General features: G+C 38.0%; 1 protein-coding gene across 5 annotated transcripts; it reads right to left on the bottom strand.

Moving 5' to 3' along the window:
- Positions 1 to 4,876: 4,876 nt before the first annotated feature.
- Positions 4,877 to 20,868, bottom strand: LOC100180481 (glucocorticoid modulatory element-binding protein 2). 5 transcript variants are annotated; one of them, XM_026837439.1, is made up of 16 exons: positions 20,656 to 20,868; positions 20,169 to 20,262; positions 17,905 to 17,989; positions 17,333 to 17,430; positions 15,612 to 15,719; positions 15,234 to 15,311; positions 14,676 to 14,778; positions 13,082 to 13,185; positions 12,013 to 12,151; positions 9,289 to 9,388; positions 8,632 to 8,760; positions 8,330 to 8,455; positions 7,612 to 7,734; positions 6,906 to 7,070; positions 6,236 to 6,342; positions 4,877 to 5,797 (listed from the first exon to the last, which is right to left on the bottom strand). In XM_026837439.1, the coding sequence occupies exons 1-16, from the start codon at positions 20,729 to 20,731 to the stop codon at positions 5,606 to 5,608; spliced, it is 1,827 nt and encodes a 608-aa protein (XP_026693240.1). In that variant the 5' UTR covers positions 20,732 to 20,868; the 3' UTR covers positions 4,877 to 5,605. The 5 variants fall into 5 exon arrangements, with proteins under 5 accessions (XP_026693240.1, XP_026693241.1, XP_026693243.1 ...); XM_026837440.1 differs by having other exon boundaries at positions 6,239 to 6,342; XM_026837442.1 differs by having other exon boundaries at positions 6,912 to 7,070.
- Positions 20,869 to 20,898: the final 30 nt, after the last annotated feature.

The following is a 20,898-nucleotide window of genomic DNA, read 5'->3' as shown; positions in this document are numbered from 1 at the left end:
CATATATTGAGAGATAGAACACCAATACAACATTTCTTTCACTCCTGAGTTTGATATATGTATTAGGGAGGGGGGAGACTGGACAGTGGGCACCTTTAGCACATAATATCCAAATATCCTGATCGTGTTTTAAACAATTAACAACGGTCTATAGGAGTCGCGAGGATACGGTTTAACAATACTTCGAATGTTCTTTGTTTACTACAAAATTGGACGAGAAAGTAGAATGAAAGGGTATCGCATTCTCCCCCACCCTACTATATAGAGCTTGTATCATACTTTACTTATACTATCCCAGTCAAACAGTCTTATTGCCGTGACAGTATATAGCAATAGTCTAAATCTAAGTGATTGGCGTGACTTTATCGAACACGATTTAGGACAGCGAGATAATAAAATCGGTTAAATCGGGATATATCAAACTGAAGAAACGGGATTTTGATACAAGAGATACACTATAGAAAACGGATTTAGAATTGATTGCCAACTATAGCCCAAAGGAAGGTCAAAATTTCGGCTGCAACAATCTTTAAACGAAGCATTAGAATTTGATCTACAGATAATATAACAGTTTTTTTTACCTGTTTAAGCATCAACATAATTATCTGTATAGCGATCTGTTCAGCTAATCGGCAAGTTAAAACTGGATTTAAACGGTCGTTTAGCTCCGAAAATCTCCTGACAGAGAAATTAAAACGCTGAACAAATAACCGAAATAGCGACGGCGACGTTCGGCGCCAGTTTTACGTCTCGCATAAATGTACAATGCGTTTGTGAGTCAATTAGAAACACGAGCAGAGCTGAGCTATGGTTTTAAAGTAAGTCGTGGCATGAGACAAGCATTTATGCGGACTTTACTTGTTAGCAACGCACAGTTTATTGAAAATTGGAAATTTCGAAATTCGCGACTAATCTTTCGCTTGCAGCTACATTCGCTGACGTTCGACGGTGGCCATTTAAACAAGGCACTGTGACATCATAATTGACGGTCGTTGTGGGTGTGACTGGTTTTCAAGATCGATGAAGCGAGACGGGCAACGGTTGAGATTTCGATTCCGTGATATTAAATACTGCCAGGTGCTTTACACCATCGCGCTTACACATTTACACTGCTCATTTTATCAATTAATTGACAAGATCTTTTTCTGTGTACATTAGTGTGGCTATGAGTGGGGGGTCGTGGAAGTAGTGATTTTAGTAACGTCTCATTTTCGAGGAAGCCATGCCGCTATTACGTGAGCAACGATCCTCGCACCACTTATAGCTCTGTGGGATTTGGACCACCCATAAAATGGACGTACATTGGTAGTAATTTAGTCTTGGTCCAAACTGTGTTTTAATCCTGTCAGCTTATACCTATACTACGGGCACGAACGACATAAAAGAAGTAAAGACCCAGACAGTTAAAATTGCCATTGAAATTTACTATATGGGTACAATAGAAGTTACTGGTGGTATTAAACTGTGTATGACAAACGTACTTTGGAAATAGGAATATATCAGTAACTTGACTATGCAAAACATACCATTTATACAAAACACACATCTAAAGCACCAAATCTTAAATACATGTTAATTTAATGTTTCGTATTACTTTTAAAGTTTAACTTAATGTTTACAAATATTTCAAAATGTTTTATCTTAAATTAAACAATGGAATTTATTTCATAGATAGCACATGGAACTTTGGGAAAAGCCCACTATGTGAGGATTTGTATTATGTCAATATACTTTGATATATTATGACACAGATTAATCAATGAATGACTTTAGAATGTAAAGAATGGGTATTTAAAAATGACTTACAAGAAATATTTGAACGTAATAAGATCAAAGAAAAGCCGCAAATTCTACTAAATTCTAATCCAAAACAAGCATATAAAGCACCATAGAAATCTTTAAAGCCCAAAACAACAAGAAAACTAAAATGGTTAAAACCGAATTAAATTTAACTATTTTAAAATAGATTGCATACAAACCCAATATTTCGAAAAAAACATTGAGGCAAAATAAAGCATGTCTTTTACTGTTCTACATCGAACTATACAGCAAATTCATCTTATTGGAAATGGTGAACATGTATAAATTTTCGTTTACACCAAACATAAATATTGAACATAAATTTATTCATTTTAAAATTTGGGTAACAAACAGTCACAAAAGTTAAATGTTAAACTTTAAACTTGTAAACAAAAGAAATAAATAGCCAATTCACATGTCAGATGTCATAGTTACTTAAACTTTTAGAATTTAACTTTAACACTGTTGCTGCAAAAAGCATTTGTTAATGGACTAGCATTTATAAATGTTGGTGTATTGACATATGTAGCTTTAAAACATAGATTTAAAATCACCAGACTAACTTATGTATGCATTATGCATAACATATGTTGTATGATTCACTGTTCAGACTTATGAAACTGTTCAAGAAATGACATATACATAGGCCTAACTAACTTATATTATTGTTTTTTTTTGTATAACTATATGCCATACTATTTAGAAATAAGGGTCTTTAGGTATAGAGCAGGGTAATATGTATTTAACATTCTGAATGCATACTTCAATAATAAATGTTGCAATAAGTATTGTAATCCTTCAGTGAGTGTAAAAAAGATTAACCTACTTAATAAAGAGTAATCTGCAATACAACTATTCATGTACAAGACACAAAGTATACGAACAATGAAAAAACTATTTTTTTGTAAGTTTGTAAAGGTTTAACCCACAACGTTATTCTTAGTAATAACTAAATCTTAACGAACTAAATGACTTAATACTGCACAAAATCTGTGTTTGTAATCTTTATCAAGTAACGAAAACCAACGACAACAAAACAATATGTCGACAATGTAAACCATACAGGTACTTGGATAATCAACTGAAATAAATCATTCTAAAGCTATAATAGGGAATCTACTACCTTTAAAATGGAATAGCTATGGTGAGTAACATAATATACACGTCTTGAGCGGCGTAAACTTTACCTTTCATTTCAAAATCATGCTCAAACTTGTCCGAGAATCGAAGCACGATTGTCACGAAACTAAAGGTCCAAGTCGCGGGACCGCCTTTCTTAGAAACCAGTCATTCGGAACCAACCGGCGAACGTGGGAAAAATATGAGGAAGTTTCGCTACGCTTTGTCAACCTCGTAATGTGTTGCTGGAAAGCAATGTGTTTGATTGCATTTAACATTAAATCAGAGATACATAAACATTGTTTATGTATCTCTAATTAAATCTAACACATTTTTAGCCAAGCTTGAAACTGTCAAACAAATAGTCCCAAAGTCTCATCTGATCGTATTAGCTACCAATGCTTGTAAAGATATTCTGATGCCACAGTATTTCGGATTTTATGCAAAATGTATCTCAAGATTTCCATACTAACCAGGGTAAATTGTAAGTCTACTACCGCACGATTTTCTCAAATACAATTAAGAACTACCCAATACAGTGTTTAAGAATTTTAACCTTTGTTTATTTACATCTAACTACTGAGCTGTATATAGGCTACAGTTCAGTGCATCTAACTAACTAAGGAGATGTCAACAATGCGATTGGGATGATAAAGACAACTTAATTAAACAGGTAGTCTATCTATGTACTCATACAAACCCACGCTATTTATAGTACGTCATAGCCACTATTGAATCGTTCTTCCTAAGTATTCATAGCATTTGAAAGAACACTGTGTAATCATGTTACGCGAACAATAGGCAAAGTTTAAATTTAAACGAACCAGGATGAATGATTTTATTTTCATCTCGGAAAATATCGCTTAATTACAGGGCTAACACTTACATTCTTTCTGTTGAAACGAAACCGTCTCCCTTATTCATGCCGACTTTTACCTTAATTTAATTGTAACTCAGTGCTACCACCTAACGACCATTCATATGTTGCAGTCGTCAGACAGTACAACTCATCAAGTAAAGACTGTTTTAAACGTAGGGCGTAGGCTTTAGCGTATTTCTACTATAAAGTTGCAGAATTCAGAACGAACCAATTCTAGCCGAAATCCCAAGTCTCTAACCTGTATAAAATATCTATGGTGCAACATGACACCGCAAAGAGTTACTGAACAACCGCTTACCAATGTTTGCTACACATAAATGTCAATGACTAATCAAATTAAAGTGAGCACCATTCACTTTTCCAAACAAAATTTAAATGATTAACTATCTTAAGGTGTCGCTAGTCACTCATACAAGTTATAAAGGTCATTATTATTTTAATAAACATACATTTTAGAGTAAGATGGGTGCCTTTAGAACATAAGACCCTTCATCTCCTAATCATGTTTTACCAACTAATAGTATTTCTTTATAGTCGGGAGGATTCGGTTAAATAGTTCTGTAAATATTCTTTGATTACATCAAATGAGAAGATCAAACACAATGAAAACATTGACCGTCTTTTTTTAAGTTTATGGGTGAGGACCTGGGATTTAGGCCATATTTGGCTCATTACCCCAACGCCGGAAAAGCCCATGTAAGTCCTTCTTGCGACCGGTGCAGTCAGACGCGTATTATATTGGCAACATTTTTTAACCTCGTGTGCTTACGAGTTACCACACTTTTTAACTTTGTGTATGGTATGACTTACAATTTGGACAACCCATTAGTGGCCGCTGGGTTGGAGCAATCTCCGTTAAGTGTCTTGCCCAAGGACACATAGGCCGATCAGTGTTAGTATCGCCGTCGAGCATCGAACCGGGGACGCTTTGGTATCGATGTGACGACTAAACCACTAAGCCACGACGCTGGACTAAAAGTTGACCATCTTACCCCAACACATAATTCCCCAACAATAATTCTGCTTGAATCTAAAGTAGAAACTAGACCACGCAAGTCTCATAAATTGCAAAGCGAGTTTTGTGCTCGTGTACAAAGTTCAATTTTAATTTTGAGTTAATGTGTTAGTGTTTTGAAATTCGACGGTGTAAAATGCAGGCTATTTAAAAGAGGACACTACATTAAAATTGAAAGTGCTTATAATCATTAGGAGATGGAAACAAAATATTGTCCCGTGCTTACAGGGATTAAAAATGACGAACGCACACCTTGCTGTAGTTATCGAACTTAAAAAAATGGATGACCGCGGTTGGTGACGTCACGGCATCGTGACGTCATCCCGCGTTCGGCTTGGGACGGTATGTCGTCACAACGCACTGCAAGAAAGGTGAACTTTACATGAAACTGGGTGCAAATACACAAGTGTGACGTCACAAAAGAGGACAATAAAATACGATTCTATAATAAAGAGATAATTTAAGAGAAGATTTACAAGAATTCTGGAACAAATAATTCGATTGACGCGACGCAACGCAATGAGAGCGGGCAGCCAGTAAAAGTAAAAACAACTAAAGAAATGAAACTAATGCGGGGTTTACACTGCAGAGTAGTTCGCCTGTGTGTTATGTGAAAGCACAAACTAAATATATATTTTAGGATTTTTTTCTGATTTAAATGATTTTTGTTTGTTCTTTCGCAACACAAAGACAAGTACACTGCAGTGTAAAACCCGGTTAAAAGCTGCAACCTCTGCGATGAGTTAAAAAGTCCCATAGTTGTGCGCATGCGCGTTCGGGCAGGGAGAAAATCACTTTTTCGAAGGCGACTGTGTAGCGTCACGGTTGGCAGTTGGATGCTGTAGGGGCACGGGTTGGGAGGTGGGTATGAACTGGTGGAGGGACGAGGGGTAACCCTCTATGCCCGTGGGGTGGGTAGTGAAGAACATCGGGGGAATACCCGCACCTGATACGTTCATGCGAGCCATCTGGGACGAGGCAGCCTGCGTGAGGGTACGGGGTGAAATCGTGAACGAATTGATGAAGTCATAAAGTTACATTAACGCTACGGCTATAAGCTACGATCTAAAGCAAGTCTAATTAAGACAGTGCAGCATATTAGGCAGAATCGAAATTATTAACAGTAACTGACCACTACAGAACGGTACAGTTTTCTACCAAAGCTTGATTTACACTGCAGCGTATATTGTCTCAATACGAACTGAGTGTGTTAAAATAAAGAGAGTTGTCTCATATAACGTTGAAATTGACGTCATTCCTTTGTGACGTAATATAGCAGTTTATAAATTGCAAAATCGAAGTAATTAAGGACATAGCTACTCAGTGTATAAGTAGGTCATGTTTAGATAAAGTATAGGCAGAGTAAATTTGGTCAACGATTAAAAAGCAGATATACTACATGATGCAAAGGTGTCTCTCACCACCTGTATGGCTTGAGGCCACAATTCTCTCTGGGTGAGACGACCGCCTTGTGCAGAGAGCATCACGTTTTCGGGCATACGTTGTGACATGGGCGGAGTTGAAGTGCCTGTGGGAGCTTACAATTAGACGCTGGAGGTATTAAACAAAAGTAAAATAAAAACTGTATATTTAACACTGGCCGATATATAGTACTGTAGGGGAAGATGGGACACCTTCAGCACGTAATATCCGAAAATCCTGATCTTGTTTTAAACAATTATCAACGGTCTATCTATGGGAGTCGTGAGGATATGGTTTTATAAATATTTGAATGTTCTTTGTTTACTACCAAATAAGACGAGTAAATAGAATGATAAGGTGTCCTGTCTTCCCCCGCCCTACTATATACTAAAGCATATTAAAAATCTATCATTCATACGAAAAGTTAGATATGTGATAACTTGCGAACACAAGTTAAAAAAAACATGTTATAACGACTGTCGTTGTCCGCTAGGCGAAAAGTATTTTTGCACTCATTAACTTAAACGAAAACAATAAAATACTTCGTACAAGTTAACATATTCATGAAACAAAATATCAAACAAGAAAAAAGCTCCGCATATAATAAATGAGTGATAAATACAAATTAAAAACAAGCACAAAACAACAGAAATATAGAAAAGAACTTACGCGTACCAGGTGGCACCCGATCCACTGCTTTCTGTCGAACAAATCGCAACATTGTCCTTTTTCGTTTCTCGTTCGGTGTGAGTGACATGACTGTATCAAGATGTTGAGACTTTCGTTTCAAGTCTTGCTCATACTTTCGTTGCTCAGCTAACTTCTTCTCGAGTTCTGAATACAATAATGAAGTAAAGAAAACCAAAATGATATTTTTTAAATCAAGTTTTATGACATGACCCTTTTCTAGTTGTACGTTATTGTATGAAACTATGGAAGTATACTGATTTATCTTGAAAAATGTGAAGTTTATAAGGCAAGACTACTTTTAGAACGATTTTTAACATGTTCAAAACACTGTGTTATTATGCTTATCTTTTGAACATATATAGTATGGTGGGGAAGATGGAACACCTTATCATTCTATTCTCTCGTCCCATTTGACAGTAAACAAAGAACATTTAAAGAATTATAAAACAGTATCCCCACGACTCCTATAGACTGTCGTTAATTGTTTAAAACAACGTTCAGGTTATTTGAATATTATGTGCTAAAGGTGTCTTCCCGAACCCCACTATATTTAAATTAATATTGTCAGACTACTTACTAGTTGCACGAGTTTAAGGGTAAATTTCGGTACGTGACGTAAGATTTCGTTCAGTCACTCATGTAAAATTGATTTACCACGTATTTCTACATATTTATTTTTATTTACCATGTATTGCGTGCGTCGACTCCTCAGCCTGTTTCTCTACCGCCTCCTTGTGGTGAGACATGTTCCTCACGATGGATGGAATCATTTCAAGAGAGTTGACGAGGTTGGACATTGTAGCTGCGTCTGTGAGTTAATCGTATTATAAAAACCTTAACAACTTTATTACCAGAGTTTGTATGTTGGGCATGTGTCACGGTTCTAAGTCTATAAAATAACACAAGCTATTATTATAATATAGTAGGGTGGGGAAGGATGGGACACCTTTAGCACATAATATCCAAGTGTCCTGATCGTGTTTTAAACAATTAACAACGGTCTATGGGAGTTGTGAGGATACGGTTTGTAATCCTTTGTATGTTCTTTGTTCACTACCAAATGGGACGAGTAATAAAATGAAAAGATGCCCCCATCTTCCCCCACCCTACTATATATATGTTTCTCCAACACAGTGGTACATATAGGTCGCCTACATTATCGGCAACACATTTTTTTAATAGTCCCAACGTTTCATACGTGGTAACTCATTTGGCAATAAACAAAAAAAAATATTAAAAAAATTATATAACCGTATCCTCACGACTCTAAAAGAGCGTTGTTAATTGTTAAAACACGATTAGCAAATAAGGAATGTTGTGTGCTAACGGTAACCGTCTTACCCCCACCATTTAATAACTTACGTGTTCGTAATACAATAAAGCTACCTTTTAATATAACTTACCTTCCAGGCTTATGGAACCAACATGCTTCGTTCTGCTTTGGAGGTTGCGGATCTGTGTGATGACGTCACGGATGATGTCATCAAAAAGATCCATACGTATTATACCGTTCCAAAAACTATGAAGATCTGAAGAGTAAATTACATGGCGGGGTTAATATGTTTTAAGAAATAATTAGACTGACACGACAGTGAGCATGGGGTGTATAAAAGAACCATGTGTGTTTAGTGTATAAGAAGATACCCATGTTATAACTCGATAGTGAGCATGGGGTGTATGATATAAGCGGGATTCGAACACTCACCATGTACTTTCTCCACAGAAACAACCGCTTCCCTCATAATCATGCTATCTACATGTGGTGAGCCAGCTAAACCTGAATCCTCCGAACTAGAACGTTCGAGTGATCCACCAGCTTGCAAACTTGAACCACCTGGAACACAACGTATTAACATATGAAGAAACGTAATAACATATAGTACTGTGGGGTAAAATGGGACACATTTAGCACATAATACCCAAACATTTTTAAACAATAAATACCGATATATGGAGGTCGTGGGAGTACGGTTTTATAATTATTTGAATGTTGTTTTTTTTACTACCAAATGGGACGAAATAATAGAATGAAAAGGTGTCCCATCTCCCCCGCCCTACTATATGGAGACTTTAATGGTAGCAAATGAATAGTAACATACACTCCAAGTTAAAACTATATGGCTTTCTTTAAGTAGCGCCGTGGCACAGGGAACAGCGCGCTGCCTCATGACTAGATGCCCAATTGCCATGCCTTGAAAATGAGAAAATCTAAAAAATAAACACCACAAAGTTGCAGAAAGCGGGCACAAGGTGTGTGGAACAGAACACCCGTGTTATAACGACAGCGGTCGCCCCGTCACGCAAGGATAAATGCATAACTTTCATAGATTCATTCATCCACACAATAATTTATCGAACTTACTTTCTTGCGACTTGCTTATGCTTGAAAGAACGTTTCTTTTAGCTTGAAGCAACGCTTGTTCCTCGGAACTGGACCGAACATGAGTAAAATCCAAGGAATTCTGTAAAAATAACAACATTACAAACAAATTGAAACAATACATTGATGTTATACAGTCAAATACAGCTATACGTATATATTCATAGAGCAACATATAGTAGATTTAATTAAAACCTATCAATGGTATAATTATACATTTTCACCCCAATGTAAATTAAAACTGAACAGCGCGTCATAAGTGATGAGAAGGGCGTCGAAAAAGAAACCTTTGAAACTAAATATGCATGGAAGAATATCCAGTTCCGACGTTTGTCGTCGATAAAGACGGAGACGCGCACCTACGAAATACCACACTTGTGAAATTGAGACGCTACAGCGTTTGTGGCGCAGAAAAACGGCCGGGGGTTCACGTCTGTTGTTTTTGGTTGCGTGCGAAAGACGTGCTGTGGTAGACGCTCCGTAACGTTAGTGGTTAAACTGCGGGATCAAAACCCCCAACCCTCACGCCAAAGATAAGCTTCAATGCCCACAACCATAATGTGGGGATTTCTGTACCAGTAGGTCAAGTTAAAATTATTGGCAAAGGAATTCGAAACAACAAAAACAACGTCCGTGCGTCAGCAGATCACTTTTACAATGAAACAATTGGATTTATTGGTATAATATGACGCATGCGTGTTTCAAAAGTCGTTGTTAAATCGACAATAGGTCATATGATCGCTATTAAAGTGCGTTTTAGTTTAGTTAATGTATAACTTGACCACAGTGACTTGTTTTACACGATACCACGTACTGATGGATACAATCATATTCTTGGAAGCGGCAAACATTGTAAAAGGAAATATGACGTCAAATACTGGTTAGATTTATATATGGTTCAGTTTACAGGTGCGTGTATTTAAAGGACTGGGTTTTGGATGGCTTCTATTCACGGTAGTTTCTTAACATGAACTTTTTAGAGCTATATGCTAAAGGATGTACGGTCTGTTGGTTGTAACATGTACGAACTAACACGATTTTGGCCAAATTTCCCGAGTGTTTGGCGACATTCTGTCTTGCCCACCTATGACCTCTACTGAATATGGATTGAGCAGGAAATTCCATCGACGTTCGGGAGCGTCAGTGCGACTATGACGTCACAAAGCGGGTCGAGACTTAGGAATGGGGAAGTGACGCATGCCGGAGCGAATTTATCGAGGTTTTGTGAATGTTCATGGAGTTTCAAATTCACACTGGCTGTTACCTTTGGTTTGACATGCGGTGTAAATTTCACTCAAACAGGATGTCGGTAGGGAGAGTAAACAGGAGGCGGAACAGCCAAGCGTAAGTGTCACGTCCGTTTGTGCCCATAGCTCATATAACGCGACAGACGCGATTGTTACGACATAATCAAACCATTCTCGTAGCGTCCATATTACTCACTATCGAGTTACAGCGCTTGTAAATTATTCACAATGGGGCTTTGTTTGGCAAATTAAATAAAACATGACGTTGTTTGTATAAAACACGATGCATTCCGCGTAATAAGCGTGCACGAGTATGTGAGGTCGAAAATTTTTCTCTTCTTTTTTTTCCATTTTTTCCCCCATTTTACCTTGGCAATGGTCAAGATAAAAGCAAAACTGAAAACCTTTAGAACTAATTCTAAGTAACGAAGCAAACGTAAAACTTCAAGCGAAACTAACTAGTATAGGATGATTTTTTAAATAACGACTTCATGAATAGAATGTAAACATATGTTAAAGTATCGCCAATGTTAATAAATTCTATCGTATGAAGTTACGTAGAACTCATAAGTTTGCGTGGGTTGAAGCGACTAAAGGAGTTCTTCGAATTCGCGATTCTGATTCTATCTGACGTGCACCCTATGATGTTGTACACGATGACATTCTAGTTTGTGGAATTACGTAAGACGTACAAAGGTCACGAAAAGGTCAAGTGCATCCGGGTTGCCATGATGCGCTTGGAATTCGCGCAGAACGCCATTGCTACGTCACAATCGACTATTTGTCGAGTATTGTTTACGCAATAGGCGTCGACCGATGTCGCGTGACACGCTTTATTTACAAAAGCCGAATCGACCACGAAATTTTCGACAAAGAAAATCGATTCGTTCGAATTTAAGTCCAAGAACCGAGGATCGAAACGTGGGTAAAATGAATCACTGTTTCGTTCAACACGACGCTATTTATTCAGATGGAGAATTAATACAGAGACTAATATTAGGTGAAAAAATGTCGTGGTTACACAGGTTTTGCTATGGTACCGTAGGGCAAGATAGTTACCGTTAGCACATGATAACCTGTAGTTCCTGATTGCGTTTTGAACAATTAACAACGCTGTTTTAGAGTAATTAGCCTATGCATATATCAGAATAGTATACCCGCTAAAATCAACACCATTTTACAAACAATTTATAACAAAAAATTACCCCAACCTATCATTTAGTAAGGTGGGTGGAGATGAGACACATTTAGCACTAGCACTACCAAATGTGACGAGAAAATTAAACGAAAAAGTGTCCCATCTTTGCCCATCCTACTACACATATAGCATAGAATACCCTAAAATTACCACATTTTTTACAATTTGTGTACAACATAGAATGTCTCCTCTATGTGTACTATGCCCTTATATGCCATAACCCTACCTACTACATACATATATTATAGGGTGTCCTCTTACCTCCCGAGGAGCATCCGATTCAAACGACGACGGATATTTCTCCGAATTATCAAAAGATGAACTTTTGTTGCTCCGGCATTGGTTCGAGCAATTATTATCATGATCGTAATAATTGAGCTCCCCGTTTTCAATCATCTTCCTGTGACGAAACAATTGAGGCTTAGTGACGCACGAAGCACACTACGACGTAACAAACGATCCAATTTAATAAGTGTCATAAAAAAGTGACGCAAAGAAAATAAACGCACTTTTTAAAATGCCTAAAAAATGTTACATTGATTGATTTTAAACGTTTAAATGTAATGTATCACTATTCCGTGTTTTTTTGGAAAATGTAGACGTAAAACGAAAGTATGACGTGAATAGAATTTATATTTACGTTTAACCATAGCAGTCATATCACCCAGTGTATTCGTTGTGACGTTAATTGCGACCCCACTAAGAAAGGTAATGCTATAAAAGGCAATGTATTTTTGGTCAATCTATATTTAAACAACACTCATTATGCAAATAGAGCCGTGGTTTCGGAAATAAAGGCCACGAAAATAGCGGTAATACCAGTATTTCTACTGGGTTTAAATAAAAAATGGCGGATATTAACAATGCTTTTAACGGGTAAATCAATAACAATAAAACGCCATGTGCTAATTTTGGTGCAAAATTGTGAAAAACAAAGATATAAATGGCAAATTTTAATTGTTATTTTTTTTAATAGAGGCGCCCTGCTGGCAGTATATTAAAAGGTTTAATTTCCTAATGATAACAGCAGTACCTCATTATGGCATAACAAAATCGATACATGTTTAACCAGAATGTGGTAAACTTAGATATAAATACACTTATGCTTGATTATTAACAATGCAACATATAGTAGTGTGTGGTAAGACAGATACCGCTAGCACATATTACCCTAAATTTTCAAATCGAGATTTTTAACATTTTTTGTGTACACAAAATGGAAAAGAGAACGAAACGTATAGCCATCTGACCTCACCTTACTATATGCAGTTTTGTACACAAAATTTTAGAGTCAGTAGCCGTTTACATTTACAATACACATTACACATACCTCAACATTATACCGTTGATTCGGATTGCTCTCTTCCAATCTTTAAGGGTTGATTTACCAGCGTAGTTGACGAATTCTTTAGGTGTGAACCAGTTGTCTCCGCACTGTGTTTTATTAATTGTTATAGAAGATTGAAAAAGGAAAACAGTAGGCTAAGTCATGTTAACGTTCATATGATGATTGGCATTAGGTGGTATTTGATAATTCGGTTTATATAGTAGGGTGGGGTAAGATGGGACACCTTTTTATTAAATATTCTCTTCCCATTCGGTAGTAAACAAACACCATTCAAAGAGTTTTAAAACTGTATTCTCACGGCTCCCATAGACCGTTGCTTATTGTTCAAAACACCATCAGGATATTTAAGTATTGCGTGCTAAAGTTGTTCCATCTTCACCCACCCTACTATATGATAACTTTGTTCATATAATAAACGTGATACGAGGCGGCCCAAGTGAAACAGTAAGTCACGCTAGCGTTCATGTGACAATTTGAGTTATTTTACAATAGGCATCATATGAAATATTTTGTGAACGTGACCACAAGTAAGTCATGTTTTAATATGTTTGGTGTTATGCATGAGAAATGACCTTATGCAAACTCCTTACACCTTAACACGTTTTGCAGAAGTGTTTATGATCTTACGTCGATAAGGCTCGACGCAGAAAACGTTTTCCGCAAATGGGCAGTTCCTGTAAGGCATATCACGTACATGGAGCGATACAAAACAGCAAACGTGCTGAACGTTTCCAAACAATTGAGCCACTGCTTTAGGTCGGTAAATGCGAACACAAAGGTCACTCCACGGTTTGGTTACTTTGAACTGGTAAATAAGGGTAACATATGCTGCGTATGAGGTTGCCGGGTGCCAGGTAGGCTGTATAGGTCAGGCCAAAGAGAATTTTAACCTTTAAACAATATGTGCTGCACGGTTTTGTGCGTTTAAGCTTAATTAGGGAATAAAAGCCGCATAATGGAATTGTATGGAAATGTATGTAACGGGTATTGTTAACATATGAGGCGCGGGGAAAACAATTTATCAAACGTTTTAGCACAAAGCTACTAAATTCAAAGGAAATCTATGGCGACTACAACACTTCATTGGCAAACATGCACGTCTAATTTTCATACTACATACGAAATTCTGAGTTTTACGATCCCATAAAAAAAACTCAGGAATTTCCAGACGTACATTGTAAAAATTGGCATTCGCTCAATGTTATTTCTCGATAGATTGCACAACCAGGCTATGTTTTGATGCGGAATGAACCGGTTTTATCTGGTCCGCAAGTCGTGCGTATTATGCACACCGGTGTCTACCCTACGTCACAGCAACCGCGCGCCTTTAGTAACGCGACGCGTCACGCGCAATTCAATTATGACATCACAACGCAAGGTAAATAGGGACACCACTCGCTTTTTGACGCTAGAGTTCCGATAAGAAAACAAACGTATTGCACCGCAGCAGGTTAAAATTAGAGTCGGTTTTTCTATACCTTCACCACAGAACAACAGACCATACGGCAAACTGAACTATATTTACAAGCATTATGTTTATTTTTAGCATTACATGGTTATTTTAATGACTACGTACCTTTACACATTTAGCATTGATACCAGGACATACAAACTTCTTCCAAACCAGGTCGCCTTTATTATTACCACACGTGATGGGGTAGGTGGAGTCCTCCTTTGGCCTGCGTCACAATAGAGCATTGTTACGTTGAACAGACTATGCTAACGCAACATGCGTTTTCTAGCCAATAGTTATGCGTGGGTCTTAGTAAAACAGAATAAATATAGCTGTGACTTCTAACCGCTGCCGCAAAAGTTAATCTCTTTTAAGTTGTTTTGGAAATGAGCGCTGATATTTATATTATTGTGACTCGGCGAAAACTATTTGAAAACTATGTAAAACACGGCCAGTTGATAGTTAATGAACGACGGTATTTTCATCAAATTTCAGTACAACCTAACAGAAATAATTCAATTACACAGTATCACCTCAACAATAATAATAACTATAAGTTATGCCTAGTTAAATAAGGTAATACGCCAACTCTGACCGAAACCTTAGGGTCCCTATAGCGTGCCTAGCCATAGGACCTCATCCATATTATGGTATATATGTATGTCTGAAATAAAAACTTACTTTTCAAATTCTTGTTCGTTTTTATAATCCTTAGCAAGCAAAATGTTCATTGGGATTCCCCCACACATTGGCTCGCCTCTGTTAAAGGGGGGGGAAAAGGGGAATTTTAAAAAATTAAAAATCTAAAAGAACGTTCAGTTTAGGAGATAATATTGTATTTGCCATTCAGATTATGCATGTCTGGTTTATGGGTATTTGTATTCTTATTTGTATTAAAATGTATTTGTATTAAAACAACTCAACATTGAACCCCCAGAATCTAGCCCTGACCTAGTACCCATGAAGCTGGTCGATTCCCGTAACCAAATAACAGTCAGTAGTATCAATCAAAAAATTATGTTATGAAGTAAGTTGTGAAGTACAAGTTTTCGTTCCCACCTTTCATTATTATAAAGCACGATCGGTGGTGGGAGTCTTGTTTCACCGTTGGTTGTTGGTTGGAAGGTGTTGGGCGGCATGACTATGCGTGTGTCTTTTGCATCACCTCTAAAATATGGAGACCGTTAGCACATAATATCCAATATTTCCTATTCGTGTTTAAAACAAATAACAACGCTATTTTAGAGTCGAAGGGATACTTTATTTATTTACTTCTGTAAATATTCTTTGTTTAATACTAACTAGGGCAATAAAAGAGAGTGAAAAATTAAACCATGTTACACCAACCTACTATACACTTAACTGTACATTATAATATGATGTTCTAGTTGACAGCTTGTCAAAGGGGGGCTTTAAACTTAAAACCCTCGTATTTGGGACAAATGTGGCTAACTTTGGACCCGTTTATAGTTTGTGTTGTTCTGTTGTTAAGGATTAAGTTCAATTTTCAAGTTCATTTTATTCACCAGATGTTGGTGGTAATGACGCAACAATAACGATTGTTCGATATGTGTGACGTAGATGGCCAACAATTACATCTGATATCGTAATTGAGAATGGTTCGGGTTTACAATTCGTACGGTAGGGATTCTTAATTACAAGTTTAGTCGCGCTTTCAACGTTGGGGTTGTAAATTATTGATGACAACCATGAGTGGTGACAAGCCAATTAAAATCGGGCTGTGGAGCAGCGTTAGACACGCGGTAGCGGAATATTATTATAACGTTGTGGTTTTTGCTCTTTTTAATAATTCAGGCGATCCGGACTTGAACGCGTGACCTTATGGGTCATCGGGAAACTTTACAATCGACAGGAGATTAAACATTGCTTGTCTAATTTCAAACTTCGCGATGCGAAAATGTTCTGTAGTCAAACAGAAACATTGCGCCTAAAATAGCGGCGGAAATTTGGCCAAAAATAATCTTTTCATCCAAATTTAGCTTAGCAAAACTTAACGTTGGGACTAATTATTGAAAGAGTAGAAATACAAAAAAATGGAAAAAACACCTTGTTAAGCATATTGGAGCTGAATAGAATTGGAGTTACTTAGAAATGTGTAATACGACGCCATGATAAATTGCAACGGGGGTTTACGCCGCTCAAGCGTTATAAAAACAGACGTGCTTTTGGGTAAGTATAGGGGTTCCTGGTGGGGTGGGCTTTTAAACCGCAAAACCAGGGAGTTTTGCAGGTGCGTGACGTTAAGAACTGCATACGTAATGTGTATTTATTGAAAACAATTAAAAATACCCATATAGAAACCTACGTGGTAACTCGTAAGTGGGCACGAGGTGTAGAAACAGAACATCCGTGTTATAACAACTATGGTTGCCCGCCACGCGAAAGTAAAACAAGTTTCGTTCATTTATTCATTCGTTCATTCATGTTGCATATTTATTTACCAGTACTGGGAAATGTTGACTTCTTTCGACGAAACAGAAGCTAGCTGCAGGATAATGCTAGAGGCGGTATGTGGAAACGTTACGCGGAGCAGTGGACGGCGGGTAAAAATAAGTTGCCGCATATCACGCGTATGTGGTGTGACAACAACGTGGAAAATAAACCCATTTTCGGAGACCAGAGATTCCAGTTACAACTGATTTGACCAGTTTTTAAGAATATTTACATAAAACGGTAATCATTTATAAACCAAACCGAAAATTTTTCTGATTAGAAATAGTGACTCATATAACGCAGAAATTAGAATGCAAACTAACTACCTCTGATCGTTGATAACAACTACGGGTTTTTCATGACTATCTTCTCTGAAACGAGGCACATTCATTGGCTGTGGGCTTGAACGTTGACTATCCGAATCCTGAATGAAATTAGTTTATTTAAGATGTGAATATATAAATATTACACTATGTTATTGATCAGAAAGCGGTATAGTGAAATATTTTACACATCGTATCGTGGACTAATCATTTAGTTATTGGTACTATACGGGGTAAGACGGATACCGTTAGCAGTTTTTGCACATAATATCTCATAGTTCAATTACCAACGCTATTTTAAAGTCTTAAATATGCAGTTATAAAATTTTGTAAACATTTTTGTTTACTACCAAATGGGACGATAAAATAGATTGAAAATATACACAATCTTACCCCAACTACCTATATGTCAAATTATTATAAATGACCAACCAATTAGTGAACACTGGCAATGGCCCAGCTGTCTTGCTGAAAGGACACCTGCCTTAACCAACAGCTGCTAGCTTTGGCCTGGCAACTTCATAGTTAAAGCTATGGTAGCTAAATAGAGAGTTACATATTAAACATGGACTTACAAGAGAGTGTTGTTTATGTAGAATATGTGACGTAACATGGTGATCCGAGACTTCCATGCTTTCTACCTTGGCTGTGACTGGTGTCCTGGGGATAAAGAAATATTACTATAATTAGGATATAAAGAATTAACCCTATGGCCCCAACATGACTTAAATTCTACGTTCTCACCCATATAGAGTTATAATGCGTCTGGCTTAAACCCTGGGCCCTCTGATAAGGACTTTACCCATATATAATAGAATACGTAACCTTATAGTGTACACAGTGAAGCGGAAGGTACGATGATAAATAACTTTGGAATGCGTCCGGTCGCGGTCACTTGCGCCAAGTTACGTAACGCGGTGAAATGGCGAAATGTTATTCCTTTCGACGACTTCGACCCTTATAATTACAACAGGCATCGTGACGCATGCGTAGGGACGCGTAACTTGTGTTACGTCACAACAGCGAGCGCGACTGTCGGTCAAGCGTGGATTCGGTTGGCCCGCGGGGGAGGCTGCGCGTGATCTCAAAATAAACACTACCCTTTGACGTCATCAAGGAAGAGAGAGAGAGAAGAGAGGATAAAGAGAAGAGTGAGACGCTCGGCGGTACCGCTGGCAGATCGGCCAATCGTTACGACGCATTTCGTCACGTGATACGTTGACATTGACGGCATTGTGTAGGTGGAAGTCGATAGTGAATATGACGTAGCTGACTACAATAATGGCAGGTTGGGGTAAGATGGTTCATGTTTTTATTCCATTCATTCATTCATTCATTGCATAGATTTTATCGTCTCATTTAGAGAAAAAATAAAATATTTACAGAAATATATACTCGTGTCCTCACGACTCCAATTTGGAGTGCTGTTAGTTGTTAAACACATATTGGGAAACATGGGATAATTTGTTATAATGGTTACCATCTTACCCCACATTATCAGAATTATAGGATCTGTCTTAAAAAGTAAACAATGCGTAAAAGAACTCGCTAATGGTGACGTCATGTAATGATATTCTGTGTCATCAGTTTTTTTTCATGACTCATATTAGGTTCCACGTCCACGCTAGTGTGTGTATGGTATGGTAGCAGTTGTTAAAGAACGAGCGAGTTAAACGTGTGTGCGCAACATGCGTTGAAACTACTTTACCAACCGCGTAGGCACGCCACCATTGCGGGGCTTGTATGTGCGGCTGTTCGTGCTTGCGTAACGTTCTGTAAAAAGCGCGTCGTGTGGTTCCTTTACTCGCGATAAACGAGCCTTGCCCAAGCCCGTAACAATGAGGTTGTGATGTCACAAGGCGTTTCCTGCTGTTTTTTCGCTTTGGAACGAGAGCGTGAGGGAATTAAAGAACGGGAGAGTCGGAAAGCGAAATCGCCGCCTATTTAAGCCGTTATCTGCCGGGGCAATATTGACGTAGATAGGACGGGCTAAAATAATTCAATTGCCGCTTCACAGCACATCATGAATTATGCACAGCCGCCCGAAAACGAGGCCCGGAATTAAAACTAATCTTGGCGCACTCTCCTGGGCCGCCGAGGCCTCGTCACGTGACCGAATAAGGCACAACTCTCGTTCACGATGACGTCACGGGTGACCTGTCGGATCGATGACTCGGTCGGCGCAAAGGGGGCGACGTTGATATTGCTGATGGACGCAGTCGGTGCGGTATGAGTGACGGGTTGAGCGACCTAACCGAAACCCGCAATCCAGTACTTAACTACTGCTAAACCACGGGCGTGGGATATGGTGGGAGCAGCTGTTAGCGTTTGGGGGGTCTCTTAATTGGATTTTCAAGGACTGAATGAAATTGCTAATGAATGTGACCGATTCCCAGTGCATAGCTATCACCACGCTTGCCAGGCGGTAATCAAAGATTCAGACCATGAATTCCCCGTCTTACTTTGATGTAGGATCGGGTAATTCCTATCCCGTTTCCCGCTGTTGTTGAGTGATTGAATTAAAACAAAAGTGCTTGCATAATGCTTCCACTGCGACTTGCAGACGTGCAAAAAGGAGATGCTTATGTAACATGATATGTCACACCAATATGCAGGCTCTGGCTGGCACACATACAGTGTACAGTTAGCTCTGCCCAATATGCCTATGTGTTGGCTCATGCAGCCAAATTATGGTTGACTTTTACAGTATGCAGCTTTAACTCACATACAGCATGAGTCACCAATCTGTTTGGCGGAATGACTAATCAATAATGTGCGCACTTTTGCAAGGCTGGGGTTCATTCATTACTGGGTTGAGTGAATTTCGCTTTAAACTTACCCAGACCGTGGTTGGCTGGCTGGAGATGTGATTGTAATGTGTGGTGAGGATGGTTCTACTTTCATAGAAGATAAAGATGGCTGAGGTGAATCTGCTGTGTGAGATATTGCTCATTAAGAAAAAAAACATCATTTGACATAGTGGGGGTCTACAGCATGGCACCGCTGGCCTGCTGGGTACCTTAGATTTGGACTGTAGCTCAGTAATATTTAGGGTAATCAAACTGGCTTTAAATACAACTAAGTCCTACCTGCTATTAAATGTTATTAGATTATATGTTACAACTTTTTAAGCGATGATTAGAAAACTGTTGTCAAACTGCTAAACTATTTAAAACATGTATGTATTTTCAAAAAACATTATACACCACATTACAAAACTAAGTAAAGTTCTTCTATTTAATATGTACAACTGAATGTGACACAGTTAAGTTCTTCTATTTAAACTATAATTATAGTTTTTCATTGCATATGTTGTATATGCTAACCTGTTGGTGGTGTTAAATTAGCAGTGGACATGGCAGTGGCCACAATGTTACTTGGTGATGGACTTGATTGCTCCATATTTGAGACTAATGACGTAACAATGCTTATTTTCTAAATGATCCAGAATCGCCGATGCATGACACATCCAAATCTTGTAAATTCAATACCGCTATCAATTCTACCACATACCCTATTAACTATCAATTGGTTTAACCTGGAGAATACATAGATATAGATTATTGTTG

The sequence above is a fragment of the Ciona intestinalis genome, chromosome 14 (genome assembly GCF_000224145.3).
Source record: "Ciona intestinalis chromosome 14, KH, whole genome shotgun sequence".
Classification (NCBI taxonomy): Eukaryota; Metazoa; Chordata; class Ascidiacea; order Phlebobranchia; family Cionidae; genus Ciona; species Ciona intestinalis.
Note: the sequence above shows the minus strand (reverse complement) of the source record. Positions and strands in the feature narration are given on the sequence as shown.

Coding starts and splice junctions, on each gene's coding strand:
- LOC100180481 (XM_026837439.1), bottom strand. CDS start 20,731: ATGGAGCAATCAAGTCCATCACCAAGTAACATTGTGGCCACTGCCATG. Junction 8,456..8,631: donor TTCTGTGGAGAAAGTACATG/GTGAGTGTTCGA, acceptor TTTACTCTTCAG/ATCTTCATAGTTTTTGGAAC. Junction 5,798..6,235: donor GGCCTCAAGCCATACAGGTG/GTGAGAGACACC, acceptor ACCCTCACGCAG/GCTGCCTCGTCCCAGATGGC.